Below are 17,380 nucleotides of genomic sequence, written 5' to 3' on the forward strand. Positions count from 1 at the left end.
ATTTGGAAGGCGGTGAGCTAAGGCGGTTAATTTCTTGGCGGCAAAGACTTTTGAAAGGCACCTCCGTATTGCTAGTTTATTGCTAGTTCTTTGGGCGCAAATCGGCGTTCCGAGGGATAGGTATGGCGAATTTATGGGCGTGGAACTCTATGGGGAAGGACATACTTCTTTACTACTCAAAAAGGAGAAGCAGATCGTGTCTTTGGGTTGACGAGAATATGGATGTTGGGACCTCGCTCGTCTTCTCGAGGAGAGGTTTCATGGAATTCACTTATAAAGACATGCATCGAAGTCCTACCTTACCAGGCAAGACGTTATAACAACCTGTTAGCAAGCTAAGTTTGTATTCATTATAGTATTATGTTGCATAGGCTAAAAGCGCTCATCGTCCTAGATGTATATCTTCTGTGCGCCATTACTCACTTTGTCTAACATCCTCAGCCTCGTTCCCATCTTTTCCAGAATTTCCATCCGTGGCCCTTCTCATCTGGGTTTCCCTCCTGCCTACCTCCTCTCCCACTGCGTTTAGATTTCCGCCCTACCCATCCAAACCAGACAGCTAACCCAGCTGCCATGAAGCCCACTACCAGCATGGTCTGGACAGGTTCCGCGAATACTGCCCTGGAAAGTAAAAACAAGCTGACGCAGCAGAATATGATGGGTGTTGTAATCCAAGTCTTGTACGGCCTCTCCAGTGTCGGCTCGCGCACTCGTAAGATGATGAGACCAAGAACGGTAAGGAAGTAGAATGTGTACCCAGCCACGCCGTAGAAGGTGAGCAGCGTGTCGAAGGAACCTACGGCGATGTACAGGGCGGTGAGTGAGGCATTAAGCAACATAGCGCTGATTGGTGTGAAAAAGAAACCTGCCTCTGGATCCGCGAACCAGCGAGCTAAAAACTTGGGGACTTTGGTTGACCGGGATGAGGACGAGTGTAACCGGATGGCTCGATGAGACTTCCCTAGACCGATAGTACCGAAGATGGCGGGGAGATAACCCTCTTTGGCCGCGGTGTAGACGAGGCGGCCAGATGTAAATGTCGTGGCATTTAGGGCGCCAAAACACGAGCCGGATACAAAGATGGCGAGGATGAGAGAGCCAATAGGCCCGAAGACTTTTGCTCCGAACGCGATGGCAACTGTGTTGCTAGATTCAATTACGGAAAGGGGGAGCACGAGAAAGTAGGCAACATTGGCGAGGATGTATGAGAGGATGACGAGAGGTAGGGATGTGTGGATTACGCGGGGAAGATCTCTCGTTGGATTGATGAATTCAGCGGTTACGTAGTTAACCTGTTAAAATAATCAGTATTACCCAGCGATGAACTGGAGGGATTGAAGTACTAAAGGAAATACGAAGTATAACACGAAAGTCGACCCGGGAAACTTACATTGTCCCATCCATCGAAGGCCCACAAACCGGCATAGAGGGCAACGGCCCAATTTGAAATATTAGTGTTTGTACCCTCAAACCACCCATACTGCTTCCACTCATCGCTCGCATGGCCCTTCCACGAAAACCCGGTAATAGCGACAACGATACCGGTAACAGTAACGCCAAGCAACGCAATAAATTTCATGAACATGAATACATCTGCGCTTCTCGTGCCCAATTTTGTAGATGTGCAATTAAGCAGCGTGACAAGAACCAATCCTGTCATAGCGACACCTTTGTTCAGCAAAGCACTAGCATCAACGGCGTCAGCCCCGATTGCGGCTCGTACGCAGTACTCCCCAAATATAATGGCAATGATAGCTGCACTGCCGGGTTTCAGTACGCACACAGCGCACCAGGTGAACAGGAAGCCAGCCCATTCGCCAAAGATTTTGGATAGATAGACCTGTGCGCCGCCATTCAGTGGTATTGCACCCCCCAGCTCTGCATAGCTGGCAGCACCTGTCCAGGCCAAGATTCCCGCGACGGCCCACACTATGAGTGATGCCCCGGGTGATCCTGCATTCTGGTTCACTTGGCTTGGAGAAGAGAAGATACCAGAACCGATTATTAGGCCGACAACGAGGGACAAGCCATTGAGATATGTGAGAGACTTTTGTTTCTCTAAAGAGCCACCATTCAGAGCATTTGTGGGGTCGAGGACCGTATTTGATGGTGCACCGAGAGCGGTATATCCTGCCGCAGTAGAAGATAAAGGGAAAAGGTTCGAGGTGAAGTCGAAGGCTGACGAGACTGAGTAAGAGCGACTCTGTCGCCTTGGTCGCTCGCCGTTAGCTGGATTTAGCTCAGAGAGAGGGTCTTCATTGTCGAAGGAGATCTTGCGGGAAGAGGGTGTTCCTGAGTCAGAAGAGGATATGGATGATCGGTGCGAGAGCTGCGAGGAGGATGCAAGGGAGGCAAGCTCGAGGGAGTCGCGGGGAGGATGGGCGGAGGTGCTCTGGAGGTTTGAGTAGCCTGCGCGAGACATTCTAAAAGAGCTACCTGGATTCTATACCAGACGTAGCCATCACCAGCGGAAAAGAGGCGGAAAAGAGGTGTGTAGAGGGATATGTTGCTTCCCTTTTAATTATTATATACATGATGTGAGGATGGAGAGGATGAGGCCGCCGGAGAGGCCGCTTCTGGTTTAGCGGGGGCTGTTGGCGGGAGAGCTTCGAGAAAATCATCAATCAACACCACCAAAATGTCGCTCTTCGTTATATACTAGCCGCCATGCGTGCAATTGGACGACATGCTTACTGCCGTAGGTAATGAAGTGCCTTAGTCAGCTACCACGAGGCTGGGGATGGTCCCACCGGCCACTTCCACGCCATTTCACACGCCATAACCTCTGCCGCGCCGTTGCTTCTCATGCAATTGTCGGAGCTTTGGACCTCTGCGCGATCGACGCGAAATGGCAGAAGAAATGGGCTGATGGGAAAGAGCAAGGCCTGCCCACAACAAGAGAAAACAAAGGAAAATCGTACATCCTGCCAATGTTCCCATACCCATCCGGAACTCTGCATTTAGGGCATCTCCGCGTTTACACCATCTCGGATGTTCTAGCTCGGTTCAAGCAAATGCAGGGTTATGAGGTGATACATCCAATTGGTTGGGATGCCTTTGGGTTACCGGCTGAGAATGCCGCTATTGAACGTGGGATCAATCCGGAGACTTGGACACTGCAGAATATTGCGAAGATGAAGGAGCAGATGATGGCCATGGGAGGCCGGTGGGACTGGGATCGTGTATGTGGGAGTTTTTCCGTAGATATGTGCTGATAGCTTGTCTTTTGTCATACATAACGCCGACTAACTGCCTCGCTTTCCAGGAATTCATGACTTGTGATCCTTCGTTCTATAAACATACTCAACGAATATTCCAGATGCTTTACGAGAGAGGCTTAGCATACCAGGCAGAATCGGTGGTAAACTTCGACCCCGTTGATAAAACAGTGCTCGCAAATGAGCAGGTATGACTGTCTGTTAGGGTATTATAGAGCAATTTCTTAGATTCTACAGGTCGATGTAAATGGGTGTTCATGGAGATCCGGGGCTAAGGTCCAGAAACTTCGACTCAAGCAATGGTTCTTACGCATCAAAGACTTTCAGCAGCCTCTGCTAGATGACTTAGAGCTGTTAGCAAAAGATAACAAATGGCCCGAAAGAGTGCTATCTATGCAAAGGAATTGGTTAGGCAAATCAAACGGCGTCAAGTTTCGATTTGGGATAGAGAGCACATCAAGAATCAAGGATTATCCAGAAGTGGAGATCTACACGACCAGAGCAGACACTTTATTTGGTGTTCAATATATCGCACTCTCATTGAATCATCCGATTGTTCTGGATATGGCCAAGGACAGGCCCGAATTACAGAATTTTATCAACATAGCACACCAACTTCCTTCAGACTCCAAAACCGGCTTTTTATTACAGGGGCTCCAAGCGAACAATCCCGTTTCTGCCTTTTCAACATCCACGGCTAACGCCCAAGAACCGTTACCCATTTACGCAGCGCCGTATGTTCTAGAGGACTACGGCTCCGGAGCCGTTATGGGTGTTCCGGGCCACGATAGTCGCGATCATGCATTTTGGCGAGAAAATCAAGGAAGTAAACTCATTCTAAAGGTTATAGTTCCCTCACTGGAGGAGATCGACGTTTCTTCGAGTGTCACTCCTGGAGAAGGCGATAATCCAATCACATCCAAGGGATTCTTGACGACTGCTTCGGGAGAATTCAGCGGTATGCCGTCTGATGAAGCCATTGGCGAGATTGTTCGGAGGTTGCAAGAAGAGGGTCAATATGCAGAGCTGACTGAGAACTGGCGTCTTCGCGATTGGCTCATTAGCCGACAACGTTACTGGGGGACTCCCATACCAATTATGCATTGCGATACCTGTGGGCCTGTTCCTGTACCAGAGTCTGATCTACCCGTGGAACTCCCCAAACTTGCTTCCGATGCTTTGAAAGGAAAGGGCGGTAATCCACTTGCGGAAATGCCTTCATGGATTAATACGAGCTGTCCCAAATGCAAAGGCCCTGCAAAGCGCGAAACCGACACTATGGATACATTCATGGATTCATCCTGGTACTTTTTGCGCTTCCTAGACCCCAAAAATCCTTCGGTTCCAATGTCCCACGAGGCAGCCGATGCCGGGATGCCAGTCGATGTTTACATCGGAGGCGTCGAGCATGCAATTTTACATCTGCTTTATGCACGCTTCATTTCTAAATTTCTTGCTACAACTTCACTCTGGCCAAGCGCAGGTGGACCGGAGAATAAGGGCGAACCCTTTAAGCAGCTGATCACTCAAGGGATGGTGCATGGCCGTACTTACTCAGATCCTACTACAGGAAAATTCTTGCACCCTGATGAGGTTGACCTTATGGTCCCTAAATCGCCAAAAATTAAAGCGAGTGGTATTAACCCTCTTATCACTTTCGAGAAAATGTCAAAGAGTAAACATAATGGCGTCGACCCCAGTGCAACCATTGCTAAGTATGGCGCTGACGCCACTCGGGCGCATCTTCTCTTCCAAGCGCCCGTCAGCGATGTACTCGAATGGGATGGAACAAGCATAAAAGGTATCCAGCGCTGGTTCTCTCGTCTTTGGCGTCTCTCCCACGCTCCTTTCATCCCTCCAACGACTCTTAAAAAATTCGTTCCACCGGTAGACCACGATATACCGCTGCTCACATTCCTCACACCCCTGCAGAAAAAAGGTGAACCCTTACCGGTTAACCCTGCCAACTCAGCCTCTGAAGCATTGAATCTATCTCGCCGTCTAAAGCCCCAAGAATCAGGTCTCTGGGTGCTAAGCCAAAAGACCATCACTAGCGTCACGACGGCTTACGAGCAGACCCATGCCCTCAACACCATCATCTCCGACCTCATGACCCTCACCAACGCCATCTGGGACGCCCCACATACCTCTGAAACCGCCTCAATGCTAAAATACCTCTCCCTCAGCGCCCTCCTCCGCATGCTCGCTCCCATCGCCCCCGCCTTCGCCGAGGAGTGCTGGGAAACTCTCACCAAAATCGCCGCGCGCAAGACCTTGAGGCGGTCCCCGGATGCGCTTTTCGACAGCCACGGCGCCGTGAACTCGATCTTCTCGCGGCCCTTCCCCGCCGCCGACAGGGAGGCTGTGGAGCTCCTGACCCAGACCCAGACCTGCGCCGTCCAGGTCGACGGCCGGCTCAGGTTCAGCGCCAAGATCCCGATCCCCGCGCCGCAGCTCTTGCAGCCTGCGAAGCTGCCGGAGCTCAAGGCCTGGGTGGTCAAGAGGCTGCGCAAGACACCTGATGGGAGCGCCTGGCTAGGCGAGAATGGTAGGCTGGGCTGGCCGGCGCGGTGCGGGGGTGAGGCTGGCGCGGGACCTGAGGGCACGAGGGTTTTCGTTGTGAAGGGTGGCAAGACGGTCAATTTCGTTTTGCCGAAAGAAGAGCAGAAAGACGCAAGGTCAGGGGAGGAGTAATGGGAATTCACTGGAGCTAAAGGAGTAGGCCTTGCTTGAGGGGCTGAGTGGGAGTAGTGGTGGAGGAAAAAAATTAGTTCAAGGCTGAACCAGATGGGAGATGAAGAAGGCCATATCTAGCAAAGATGCTGATGAGAAAAGGAGTTTTAGAAAAAAAACAAAAGATTTCTTTATTGAAGTGAAACAGGCAGAAGGACCTGGATTAACTTCAACTTGATAGATTTGCCGACCCTGGGATTGGGGTGTATGGGAGATCTCGCACAATGTTTTCCACTTTGTACTAATATTATGTAAAATTCTGTAGTGTAGCACAAATGGCCCGTATATCTAATAACATGAATTGGAGATTCTCCCCAAGCCTTGAGACCATTACCGAAAAATTACTGCACTCCGTAATGACAGCCAGAATCAAGCAGATGGTAAAAGTAAGTACCTATCACCATACCACTCCAACATGTTCTGAAGTACAACATCCCGCTCCCCATCCCACCCGACCCACAGCCGCTCCAACTTACGCTCCCGGGAAATCGGCTCCGACGCCGGCGTAAAAGCCTGCCTGTTCGGCTCGTTCTTCACCAGAAACATAACGACCGTGTCCAGAAAATCGGTGAAGGACCGAAAAGCCTCGAACCGCGCCATGCAGTCCGCCCGCTCCACCTAGCCCATCTCCCTCAGCTTGCGCTGGACGTGCTCGCACAGCACCGTCTTGACGGTCCGCGGCGCGATGGCGCGGAAGTCGCGCCGCGTCAGCCAGCCCGCTGCCATGTCGTAGAAGACCTCATACTCCCACTCGTAGCGGGGTAGTGGCGGCGCTGGCGGAATTCGGCCATCAGCCTGCGTAGCCGTCTGAGCAGCTTCAGGGGGAAGGTGCACATTAGGGCCTGGGAGAAAAGCGTGTGGTGGATTTTGCGGTAGGAGGTCTCGCATTCGAAGCGTCGGCCTTTCATGATCCTGTGTCAGTCTTCTGGTGAGCGCTCCTCCGCGGCGTTGTTGTCGTATTGCTGGCTCCGGCACAGAGGGCAACGATTGCTGATTTCGACGGCAGCATCTATGCAGAATTTGCCGAAAATATGGTTACATCTTAGCTTCGCTGGATTATTTGAGAAGGGGCTCGACGGGTTGCAGGGGAAGGGGAGTTCTTCGTCGAAGATGCTAAGGCATTCTTGAGCTGCTGTGATCTCGTTGTCGTCCGGGTCCGTTTCGCCAAAGGGGAAAAGGTAGATGGCACATTTATTGTCCTCTACTGGTATGGAGGAAACTTCAACAGGCTGAGGGTCCCTCCTAAAGTTTTAGAGGGATGGATGGGGCATTGCCGTCCCCCATGCACTTGCAAAGTAGAGTCGTTTTTGACAGGAAGGATACGAAAATCACAAGGTGTGCGGATAGTCTTAATATAAAACGGTAATTTGAGAATAGCAAGGCCAGAGCAATTAGCTTTCTCTGGCCTTCATGCACTCTACTATATCTAACAATGAATTTTCTGAACAGCATAATCAGAGAGTCAAAATTTCTGAAGGAGATTATAAACAGTCAGATTTGGTGAATCCGCCCGCCAATTTGAATTCAATGAATCATATTCAGACGCAGGATTCGCCGGATACAAATGAATACATCACAGCGACTTGATGATAGGAAAGTAAGCCGAGTTGCTGAACTTGTTGTGCACGGCTTGAACTGAGTTATGCAACGGCTCGCTAGTGCATTTGGTCGTCACCTAAAACTTAATTTAAGCTTACCAGATTTAACGCAGGTGATAACGCGAGCGATAGGGTTACGACGGCTCGGAACGCCAAAACCGCGCACAGACGAAATTTGTTAGGAACCGCTATAACTGTAAGGCAGTATTGCCAGGGTGTACGGTAGGGAGCAGGCAAGCCGAGCATGAGTCACATAGGGAGTCGATGGAAGAGGACGATATGGTAATGAGGGTAGGCAATAGCCTGAGTACAGAGAGACGAACCGATAAGGGAGGAAGGAGGCTGCAAGCCCGAGGTGCTTATAAGGAGGTGCCAAGGGCTAGCCGAAGGCTAGCCTTGGCGACCCCTAAGAGCCCCTAGGCGATGCAGCCGAGTAAGGGCCAAAATAACCCTTACAATAACCCTATCACCTACGTTAGTAGATTCAAGCTAACTTATGATTTTGAAAGTTTTTTTTAATTTTATTTCGCTGAATAGAAATAAAAAGCCAACGCCGCTTCGGATTCGAGAGTTATTATGAAACTTTCGGGTGTGGCGCGTGCGAGAAGGAAATCATGCGAGAATGGTCGAGGATTGCGGATGGTATAAACTGTGCCACTTAGCTGCATGACACCATCCTCCAACGTTTGCTTGGTGTCTACTTGTAACTAGACGTTATAAAAGGGTCGAGATACGGCAGTAAAAAACGTGATTTTTAGTGTATTTTAACCCTCCGTTACCACTAAAGCTGCGACCATAAGCTCTCAGACCCTCGGTGGAGTTGGTTGATAAGGAGCAGTTCGTTCGTACACAAGGATAATGTTGACTCAGCATGCTCAGACCACATGGGACGCCGGATAAATCCGGCCCGATGGCACTAAACCAGTTTAGGCCATCTGTCCCTGTGTGGTCTGAGACACTTTGGCCAACGTTTGTAAAGCAGGTCGGCATATCCGCATAGCTAATATTATAGATATTTACATCTTATTCTTATAATAAGTTTGGGCAGCTTTAAAAATCCATTGATTATATACTAAGCTCTAGCGAATTAAATGGTCTATATAAGAAGCCTCCCTGCCTTCCCGTTTCTGACATTAATTTTAAAATAGCCATGACATAGTTTGCCAAAGTGTATAATTAGCAATATCCGCACTAATAATATATTAACCTTAACCACCCACCCTCTATCTACTATATCTATTGAAACCCATTAAAATCTATTTAAGCCCTCTTTACCTTTAGTAGTATTAGTTAATAAAGAGGGTAGTTTATTATTAAAAGCTTGAGACTGGCTCTGTAACGGCTCTGTAACGGCTCTGTAACGGCTCTATAACGGCTCTATAACGGCTCTATAACGGCTCTATAATGGCTTTATAAATCGCTCTATAATGGCTCTACAATGGCTCTATAATGGCTCTGCAATAGCTCTATAAACGGCTTTATAAACGGCTCTGTATGGCTCTGCAACGGCTCTATAAACGGCTCTGCAACGGCTTTGCAACGGCTCTATAATAACCCTGCAACGGCTCTGCAACGGCTCTATAAATGGCTCTGTTCTATAAATGGCTTTATAAACGGCTTTGCAATAGCTCTATAAACGGCTCTGTAACGGCTCTATAACGGCTCTATAAATGGTCTACTTATTTAGCGGAGCCGTTGTAGAGCCGTTGTAAAGCCATTGCAGAGCCGTTTATAAAGCCGTTGTAGAGCCATGNAGAGCCGTTNATAAAGCTGCTTGTAGAGCTGTTGCAGAGTCATTTGTAGAGCCGTTGCAGAGCCGTTGCAGAGCCGTTGCAAAGCCGTTGCAGAGCCGTTTATAAAGCCGTTGCAGAGCCGTTTATAAAGCCGTCGCAAAGCCATGNAGAGCCGTTNATAAAGCCGTTTATAGAGCAGAGCTATTTATAGAGCNGTTGCAGAGTCGTTGCAGAGCCATTGNAGAGTTATTGTAGAGCCGTTGCAAAGCCGTTGCAGAGCCGTTCATAGAGCCGTTCATAAAGCCGTTCATAAAGGTGATGCAAAGCCGTTCGTAGAGACGATGTAAAGCCGTTTGTATAGACGATTGTATGGGCGACTATATATAGGCGATAGTAGAGCTGTGGTAGAGCCGTTGCAGAGCCGTAATAAAGGGGTTTCTTCGACGCCTTTTGGAGCACCTATGGCTNGTAGTTAGTTCTAGAAAATCCATCGATTAGAGAGCTGATTAAGGCAATTCTAACGCAGGTATTTACAGGATAATAGACGTGGCGGTTGCTTANATTAATTTCGTTAAAGTTAATGGTTTGCCTCATACAAACAGAGCGGCCAGCTTCCAAAAGCCTGCCAAAGTGGCTCAGACCAAGAAACAGATGGATCGATCGAATAGGTTAGCTTGCGGATATTCGATTATCCGCGCAGCGGATATTCATCGGTTTCTTGGTCTGAGCATGCTGAGTCAAAGGATAATGCCTTCGCTGAGCCGCTCGACCATTTCACGTGACGTCTTTTGCAAGGCCGGATGTTTTTTATCTTATAAATCAGACCCTCCGTGGATCTTTTATGCAGGAGCGTTACACTGCTCCTTATCTAAATAAAATTTCCACGGATGGTCTAAGGGATAATCGCGATTTTAGTATATAGTGAACTACGGAGTAACTTTTTAACTATTTAGCCTCTGCCCCTTGCACCGATATCGTCCTAGAATTACTAATATTATTTTAAAATATATTATGGTTTCTTTTTAATACTTAGCTTTTTAAATTTTTAAAAATTTAAACTGATCTTCCTATTGGCGAGACAAGGGAAAGAGAAGGCATAAGATGTGGCACGGATAGAGCATGTTCCAGATGAAAAGCGGAAGATGGAGATGCAATTGTAAATGCCATGATGATGACATTGCGTAAGGGCACATTATAAAATATTGCTACGTAGGCATGTAGGTAGGCATGCACCTTGATTCAAGCCAATCAATTCTGTCCCACTTATCTCAGACCATGTTTATCAGGTGCGACCGGATTGAGGTTGCACAGTGTCTTACGCTCCAATTCAACTTGACCTTCGGCGATCGGATCTTACCTCGTTATTGACGCGGCCTATCCATTCCGATCCACCCCCCCTCCAGCATACAACTGACCGGCCATTGCCCTGGCCAATCACTTCAAATCCATTGTGCAGGCAATCCTCATCAGATTCATCTGCCAGTTCTGGGAAATCACGCCAGATCTCAACGCCATCCCACAAATCAGAGTCTCTTACCATATGTGCAACTCTGATGGCCTGGTCCAAATCCGCGACCTCGAACAGACATAGCTGTACCTCGACTTCATTAGCAATTTTGAGGAGACGAGGATAGAATGCGTCTCCTTGCTCTACGTCTGATATTCCGGACCCAACTGGCGGGACAAGCGCAGTTTTCGGTTCAAATGCACGGACAGAGCGCGTCGTCGTATGATTGAAAGCGTTAGGAGAGATATACGGAGGATTTGAGATAAGTATGTTCCAGAAGGGCCGTTTATTCGCAAAATTCATTCCTGCCTTGAAGGGAATTGGATCATAGAAAATCGTCGAAAGAGGATCCGTGAGGACATCAGCTAGTAAGAAATCGGTATTGTGCAACGCTGCAGTTTGCGATGCGAGTCTTTCATGTTCCCCTTGGTTCTGCGTTGATCTTCCACGCCTTTCCAAGTCTTGAAGCTGCGATTGTCGCTGCTTGAGAAGGCGTCGATGGTTGTACTTGGCTAGCCGAACTGCAGTCTGAGAGATGTCGACGCCCAGAAGGTAGAGTTGTAGTCTATCTCGGCGTGTCTTGTTGAATTGGTGCTGGAAGAGAAGTGGGATGCATCCAGTTCCGGTACAAAGGTCTAGGACGCGTAATTCGGAGGGAATGGTTTTAGCGTGGCTTAATCGATCCGTAAGGTAGGTGATAGAGGCAGCTGTTTCTTGCCTATAGTGGTCATGAATACGTGAGCGATTGAACGAGGAGAACGTGTCGTGGTGAACGTATAATGGTCTTCACATAGAGGACGCGCTTCTTACCTCGGAATAAGAACACCAGACCTGCAGATGATTTCGAGATCCCCAAAGTATTCAGATCCTATCACATATTGAAGAGGTTTTCCAGTAGCCCTCTTCTGGACCAAGTGTCGCAGCAGCGCCCTCCAGCCGGGCACATGAGCTCTTGCCTTCGTGTTTTGTGTGAGTTTAATGGCGTGTTCGCGAAGCCATCGCAGCTCGTTTTGAGCAGAGGACAGGTCTCGACAAGAACGAAGGAGGAGGGTTAATAGAGGATCTATGGAACGAGCATGGCGCAAGAGATTGGTTGTAAGCCGGGGCATGTCATGGTGCAATGTTGGCAGGATGTAGTTCGGCTTTGAGTCTAGAATCAGCACAGTCCACCGGCAGGACGATTTCATCCCCACATCTCCCAGACCCCTGTCTAGGAGATAGGTAGCGACCTCGGGAACCTTAAATGAAGGCGACATTCACAGGAGCTTCCTGCGATCACGTGATGGCGTTCTATACGTCCATCGAATGTGTTCCGTGCGGAACACCAAAATCAAAAGTACGCGCATAACCTATATAGATTTAATCAATACAATACCATCAACCATGCCTTCCAATCATACTTCTAATAATATATACCTTGTTCAGCCGACTCAGTATAACGTTCCACCAAATCAGGCCACTAAAAACCATTTGGCAAATATCAACGGCTTTATGTTTCTAATCTCGACGATTTTGATTGCATTGATCTTATTGGTTGGTTCTTATCGATACCGAATAGGGTTAAGGGATAAGATTTGTTCGGAGCGACGACTCTACCTTATGGAGTCTCCTACACGCCACCGTCCTCCCACATTACGGAGTGATGCTATCTTATACCCTTAATGCGAGAGACGTCTTTCGGATCATTCATGACACTAATACAGCAAGACTTATACTGAAAATACTGCATCTCATGACAACACCAATGCTGGAGACGACGTAGTCTCTACCGTCATGAGCAGGCCATAAAAGGACTTCAGCAAGTACAGTCCAACTTCAGACATCGTCTTCGAGCGGGCAGGTTCTTAGGTTCCAGCAACGTTCATCTATCGCACTTGTTTGAGTTGAGGCTGCAGGCTACCATGTCCCATGAGTTGTTCATGGGCGTCGGAGCATGTATTGATGAGTACAAGACGAGCGCACAGGTAGCGCTGACATTCGGGACCGAAAGTTATGGCCTGGTCTTTTTTATTACAATCTAAGCCACTGGTTCTCCTTCGCCGTATCCGGGGCAAACAGATGCTAGCTTTGGAGTTGGAGTCATGTCCACACCCTCCCAACGCATCCGATAACTGACAGAGTCCTGGAATCCTTCAGGAACATCTTTTCCAAAGGTCACTTTCTTTAACCGTCTCATCAAATGCCGTTGGTATTTTTCGAAAGAGAGTACCCAGTCGATATCTGCCTGTGCCCCTGGATGTGAAGGGACTAAATCATCAACGGCAGCTTTCTTTTAAGGTAGATAAAGAGGTGTGAGCCTGTTTTCAGCTTTACGAGCAGTGACCTTCTTGTTTAATGAGGGGCAGTGGTAAACTGTGTCTGGTATCATGCTGGTTTGTTCCAAGTAAGCACATTAGTCCCTGGAGAAGGGAGATGGCTAATGGGTTGCAACTTCAAAAAGCTCACGAATCTCTTCTGAAAGACGCGAGGTTCTACTTCCGACTGCTATGGCGCTTTGATGTCCTGGGATGGGATGAAGACATAATCTAAGTACAGTACACCGTCTTTTCAAGCTAGGTGATTAGTGCAGCCACCTAGGCTCAGAATTTTCGCAGGGCAGATTTTGGTTTTTATGCTGTTTAGGGAAATGCTGACTGCATATTTGTGACGACGGATGTGTTAGTACGGTGTAGATAGACAACGAGGTAACTGGACTGCACTGTGACTTAGTTTTAGCCTTACAGGTACGACCATTAGACATGACTCGTTGGGAAGGCAGAACCCTGAACAAGTATATAGACGTGACAGGTATCATATTAAGATAAATGAAGATGCTTCCCCCAGTTCATAGAAATAGCAGTGGCTAATAGTGTTATTCTATGCCACGTTGAGGTTATTCAGTAAGCGGCTCAGGCGGCGTATTTTATTACAGTAATAACGTAGGCTTGTCCTGCCGTCTGAGGGCCTAAATAAGTTACTCTACTTCTCTTTCTACCTATAATTTTAACAACTTACTTTTATACTATAGGGTTTTTATATAATCAATTAGATTTTTAAAAATACGTTATTTAGGGTAGAAGTAGGGCGTTAAAAAAGGTGAAGAAAGATACTAGTTATAAGTCGACCCTCCTACGTTTTCGCACCAAAGGCAACCGAGACAATTAGTTAAGTACTATCGAGATTTACTGTCTTGGTTGCCGGCTGAGTCGCTCACTGAGATAATGTCGAGGTTCACCAGAGTGACATGAAGTCCAAATAAGGCGACTATGGAAAGAGCGCAAACCCTTAATCATATTACTGCCTTCCCGAATCGCCGAAGTTAGGTGTTTATGCGTTTGTTGCGGTCCAAATTTATATTTTCATGGCAAGCTATCGCGATGGTGGAGTAAAGCAAAGCCGCGGAATCGTTCCGTGATGGTTACCTTTATTCTCCGGCTTTCGAGCCCCTTGTAACCATCAGCACATCTGTTCTCCTACTATGTACGTAGGGCGGCAGAGTTTACGCGTGCTGAGCTCTAGCATCCATTCTACAAGGCACTGTCGGCATACCTCCTCAATACACCGCCCCCGTATCCGTGTTCCTACTCCCTTCCCGGTGATAGAGTCGTGTCCATTGCCAACATGCCCGTGTCGTCCGGCGCCAGCTGACCTGGACATTGATCGCGAACAGTCTTTGAATGGGACAATGGCAGCATACACTAAGCAGGTTCTGGTCTGTACGGGGAGAGAAGACTGGAAGAGTAGGATCGAGGACGAAGGAGAACATGGAGAGTTTGTCAGGCAATTGAGGGCCCTGTTGAGTAGAGGCGGGAAATTTTGTGACGTCAGTTTGATCCCTAAAATCCATCATGCTCTGCCTGTCTCATTCCCAATCCGTGTCTCTACGCACCAGAGTTTTCGTCGGAGATATGAAGAGACTGGGCAGGCCCAACCCCTTCCCCGAAACTCAAATCGCCAAATAATAACTTCCACCACAGCCGTACAACAATATCATGCTCACAAACTCATCCTTCCCGCCTGCAAATCCTTCTACTTCTGTAACCTCCGCGTACCTCCTTCCAAGCTTCCGTTACATACCCTCCCTGCCAAATAGCAAAACGTCTATCGAGAATTTTGTCAAAGGCTTTCTTCAACCTGCGCAGCTACATAATGCTCACAACGTGCTTCCGCAAGAGCTCAAGGAGGCCCTTACAAAGGACCCGTCCTTGCAAACGCAATTCTTAGGTGTGCGTGATGTGGATGACATATTAGTCCTGATATGTGGACATGGTGGGCGAGATCACCGATGCGGAGTCATGGGACCACTTTTGAGGTCTGAATTTGAGGAGAAGCTTCAAATGAAGGGTATACATGTCACGACGTCATCATCTTCACAAGATGTGAATGAAAACAGTGTACATTCTGCCCAGGTTGGTTTGATAAGTCACATTGGAGGGCACAAGTACGCCGGGAATATAATCATATACATACCACCTTCTTTCAAGGGCAACCCGCTGGCAGGTCAGGGCATTTGGTATGGCAGAGTTAGCCCTGAGCATGTTGAAGGCATTATTCAGGAGACTATCCTTGGAGGCAAGGTCATTAGTAGTATGTTTAGGGGTGGGATTAAGCAAGATGGAGAGATAATCAGGCTGTGAATCGGCCTTGACCGACTGTAAAACATCAGCGCAAGTTGTATGACTGTATAGGATTGGAGGGGTAGCACGTAGAAGGGTATTGGGATCTGTAAATAAGAAAACATCCACTCGATTAAAAGATGATTGATGCCAAAGCATTTGTGGGGTCCGTCTTGGCATGGTTGGCGGAAGCTTAGACCCTGCATCGCGGCTCCATTACGATTGTGATTTCATGACAGGTGAGCTCTCCAGCGCCCAGCTCACCTCACGCCACCACGTGCCCCCAAATGTCGTTTCTCTAATTCTCCTTGCTGTCTCTCTTGAGGCGCTGAACTTCTCTTCCTCACTTCCTCTAAAATGGTGTGGTCGCCTTCAATCCTTTTCCGACCGCACTCAGGAGTCCTCGTCGTGTTGGGCACAAGCGCTCTTGGTGGCGCAGCCTACAGATTCGTCACGGCACCTGATGATTCGGAAACCTCATCGCTCAATCCGCATACCTTTGTGCCGTATACTCTGATTTCGAAACAGCAAACTTCGCCCACCAGCTCCATCTTTACGCTCCGCAACCGAGAAGGATCCTCGAACCCTCAAGCGCTGAAGGACGTATGGAAACAATCGGTGTGGAGCGTGCAGTTGAAACAACCTCAATTGCAAATTGCAAGGGCATACACTCCTCTCCCTCCGCTAGTGGGAGGCTCAGAGGATGAGCATGGAGAAGCTCAAGAATTAAGGTTTCTCGTCCGGAGAGAGGAGGGCGGAGAGGTGTCGACATATATTCATAGGCTTCCTGAGCAGTCTACTGTCGAACTAAGAGGACCCAATGTTGAATGTGAGCTACCACATGATGTGAAGAAGGTGCTGTTCCTAGCTGGGGGTACCGGTATCGCGCCGGCGATGCAGGTTGCGCACGCACTGAATAATAGGCCTGGAGCCCGAATGCACATACTGTGGGCGAATAGACAGAGGGGAGATTGTGCTGGTGGACAGAGTGATTCCCTGCAAACTCCTCTGCCAGGCCGCAGCTGGGGCTGGGGAAGCGTACTTGGGTTGGGGAAATCAGGTCTATCACAAGACACGGCTAAACACGTGGAGAAGCAAGGCATCATTGTTAAGGAATTAGAAGCATTGAAGCACCAATCGCAAACACACAAGAGGTTGAGCGTGGAATATTTCGTTGACGAGGAGAAGAGCTTCATCCAGCCTGCCAACATCGCCAGGCATCTGAAGGTATCTACACAGAAAGACGGCGCCCCACCAAAAGGATCGAGACTAATTCTGGTGTCGGGGCCTGATGGCTTTATTGAGCATTGGGCGGGTCGAAAGATATGGGTTGCTGGCCGGGAAGTGCAAGGTCCGCTGGGAGGGGTGCTGAGCCAGATGGATTTGAGGGGATGGCAAGTGTATAAATTATAATGTATGTATATAAGTCCCGGTATATTATCTCACGGAGTTTCAAGGCTATTGTTAGTACTGGGTTGATGTGAAATTATATGCGAGAGTCAGGACGTCGCGGAGGTCGCTTATATTCGCGACTGGATCCAATTGGATATTTATATGAACCTAGATTTTCCGATTGGTTGATTCTTATCGATAACCTAAGGACCCAAATTGCTGTAGCGGGGAGCAATTGCCGGGTTTCTGCATGAAGCTTCCGAGTCTAACAGCCATTATGCCCGCCATGCCCACCATACCCACCATGCCCGCCATACCCGCTAGGCCCCGCCATGTCCACTCTCCCGACGCTCCTCCTCTATTATCGAGCTATCTCTTGCTCCACTTTTCCAATTGCTTCTTTGCACGTGGGATAATACTCTTGAATATGTCTGCCAACACTCCAATGCATAGAGAGAACATCCTGCGCGCCTTGCCGCCATGACTTCGACGTCTCCCGCCATGGATAGGCAAGTATTGACAGCTAGAGACCCTGAGGCGGCAATGGGGACCAAAGAGACCATGAAGATCAAAGCGAATCCTGGAGCTCGCCCGGAATGCTTCA

The 17,380-nt window shown here is 48.5% G+C and overlaps 5 protein-coding genes across 5 annotated transcripts; 3 read left to right on the plus strand and 2 right to left on the minus strand.

The window, feature by feature from the left end:
• Positions 1-437: 437 nt before the first annotated feature.
• K441DRAFT_674162 (uncharacterized protein) lies at positions 438-2,422 on the minus strand (the record flags this gene model as incomplete). The annotated part of the gene is made up of 2 exons (XM_067650719.1): positions 438-1,292; positions 1,391-2,422. The coding sequence occupies 2 exons, from the start codon at positions 2,420-2,422 to the stop codon at positions 438-440; spliced, it is 1,887 nt and encodes a 628-aa protein (XP_067508078.1).
• A 233-nt stretch (positions 2,423-2,655) lies between these two features.
• Positions 2,656-6,269, plus strand: K441DRAFT_653809 (leucyl-tRNA synthetase). Its single transcript, XM_067647593.1, has 3 exons — positions 2,656-3,182; positions 3,266-3,406; positions 3,456-6,269. The coding sequence occupies exons 1-3, from the start codon at positions 2,706-2,708 to the stop codon at positions 5,910-5,912; spliced, it is 3,075 nt and encodes a 1,024-aa protein (XP_067508079.1). The 5' UTR covers positions 2,656-2,705; the 3' UTR covers positions 5,913-6,269.
• A 4,148-nt stretch (positions 6,270-10,417) lies between these two features.
• K441DRAFT_628709 (uncharacterized protein) lies at positions 10,418-11,971 on the minus strand. The gene is made up of 2 exons (XM_067646207.1): positions 11,600-11,971; positions 10,418-11,507 (listed from the first exon to the last, which is right to left on the minus strand). The coding sequence occupies exons 1-2, from the start codon at positions 11,896-11,898 to the stop codon at positions 10,610-10,612; spliced, it is 1,197 nt and encodes a 398-aa protein (XP_067508080.1). The 5' UTR covers positions 11,899-11,971; the 3' UTR covers positions 10,418-10,609.
• A 2,236-nt stretch (positions 11,972-14,207) lies between these two features.
• K441DRAFT_653813 (sucrose cleavage family protein) lies at positions 14,208-15,527 on the plus strand. Its single transcript, XM_067647594.1, has 2 exons — positions 14,208-14,591; positions 14,746-15,527. Exons 1-2 carry the CDS (start codon positions 14,454-14,456, stop codon positions 15,403-15,405), a joined length of 798 nt encoding a protein of 265 aa, XP_067508081.1. The 5' UTR covers positions 14,208-14,453; the 3' UTR covers positions 15,406-15,527.
• A 98-nt stretch (positions 15,528-15,625) lies between these two features.
• Positions 15,626-16,957, plus strand: K441DRAFT_653815 (uncharacterized protein). Its single transcript, XM_067647595.1, has one exon. The coding sequence runs from the start codon at positions 15,742-15,744 to the stop codon at positions 16,795-16,797; it is 1,056 nt and encodes a 351-aa protein (XP_067508082.1). The 5' UTR covers positions 15,626-15,741; the 3' UTR covers positions 16,798-16,957.
• The last annotated feature ends 423 nt before the right edge of the window (positions 16,958-17,380 follow it).

This window comes from Cenococcum geophilum (genome assembly GCF_001692895.1).
Source record: "Cenococcum geophilum 1.58 unplaced genomic scaffold K441scaffold_6, whole genome shotgun sequence".
Lineage (NCBI taxonomy): Eukaryota > Fungi > Ascomycota > Dothideomycetes > Gloniales > Gloniaceae > Cenococcum > Cenococcum geophilum.

Coding starts and splice junctions, on each gene's coding strand:
- K441DRAFT_653809 (XM_067647593.1), top strand. CDS start 2,706: ATGAAGTGCCTTAGTCAGCTACCACGAGGCTGGGGATGGTCCCACCGG. Junction 3,183..3,265: donor GCCGGTGGGACTGGGATCGT/GTATGTGGGAGT, acceptor CTCGCTTTCCAG/GAATTCATGACTTGTGATCC. Junction 3,407..3,455: donor CAGTGCTCGCAAATGAGCAG/GTATGACTGTCT, acceptor TAGATTCTACAG/GTCGATGTAAATGGGTGTTC.
- K441DRAFT_628709 (XM_067646207.1), bottom strand. CDS start 11,898: ATGCCCCGGCTTACAACCAATCTCTTGCGCCATGCTCGTTCCATAGAT. Junction 11,508..11,599: donor TCTGGTGTTCTTATTCCGAG/GTAAGAAGCGCG, acceptor TGACCACTATAG/GCAAGAAACAGCTGCCTCTA.
- K441DRAFT_653813 (XM_067647594.1), top strand. CDS start 14,454: ATGGCAGCATACACTAAGCAGGTTCTGGTCTGTACGGGGAGAGAAGAC. Junction 14,592..14,745: donor GAGGCGGGAAATTTTGTGAC/GTCAGTTTGATC, acceptor CTTCCACCACAG/CCGTACAACAATATCATGCT.
- K441DRAFT_653815 (XM_067647595.1), top strand. CDS start 15,742: ATGGTGTGGTCGCCTTCAATCCTTTTCCGACCGCACTCAGGAGTCCTC.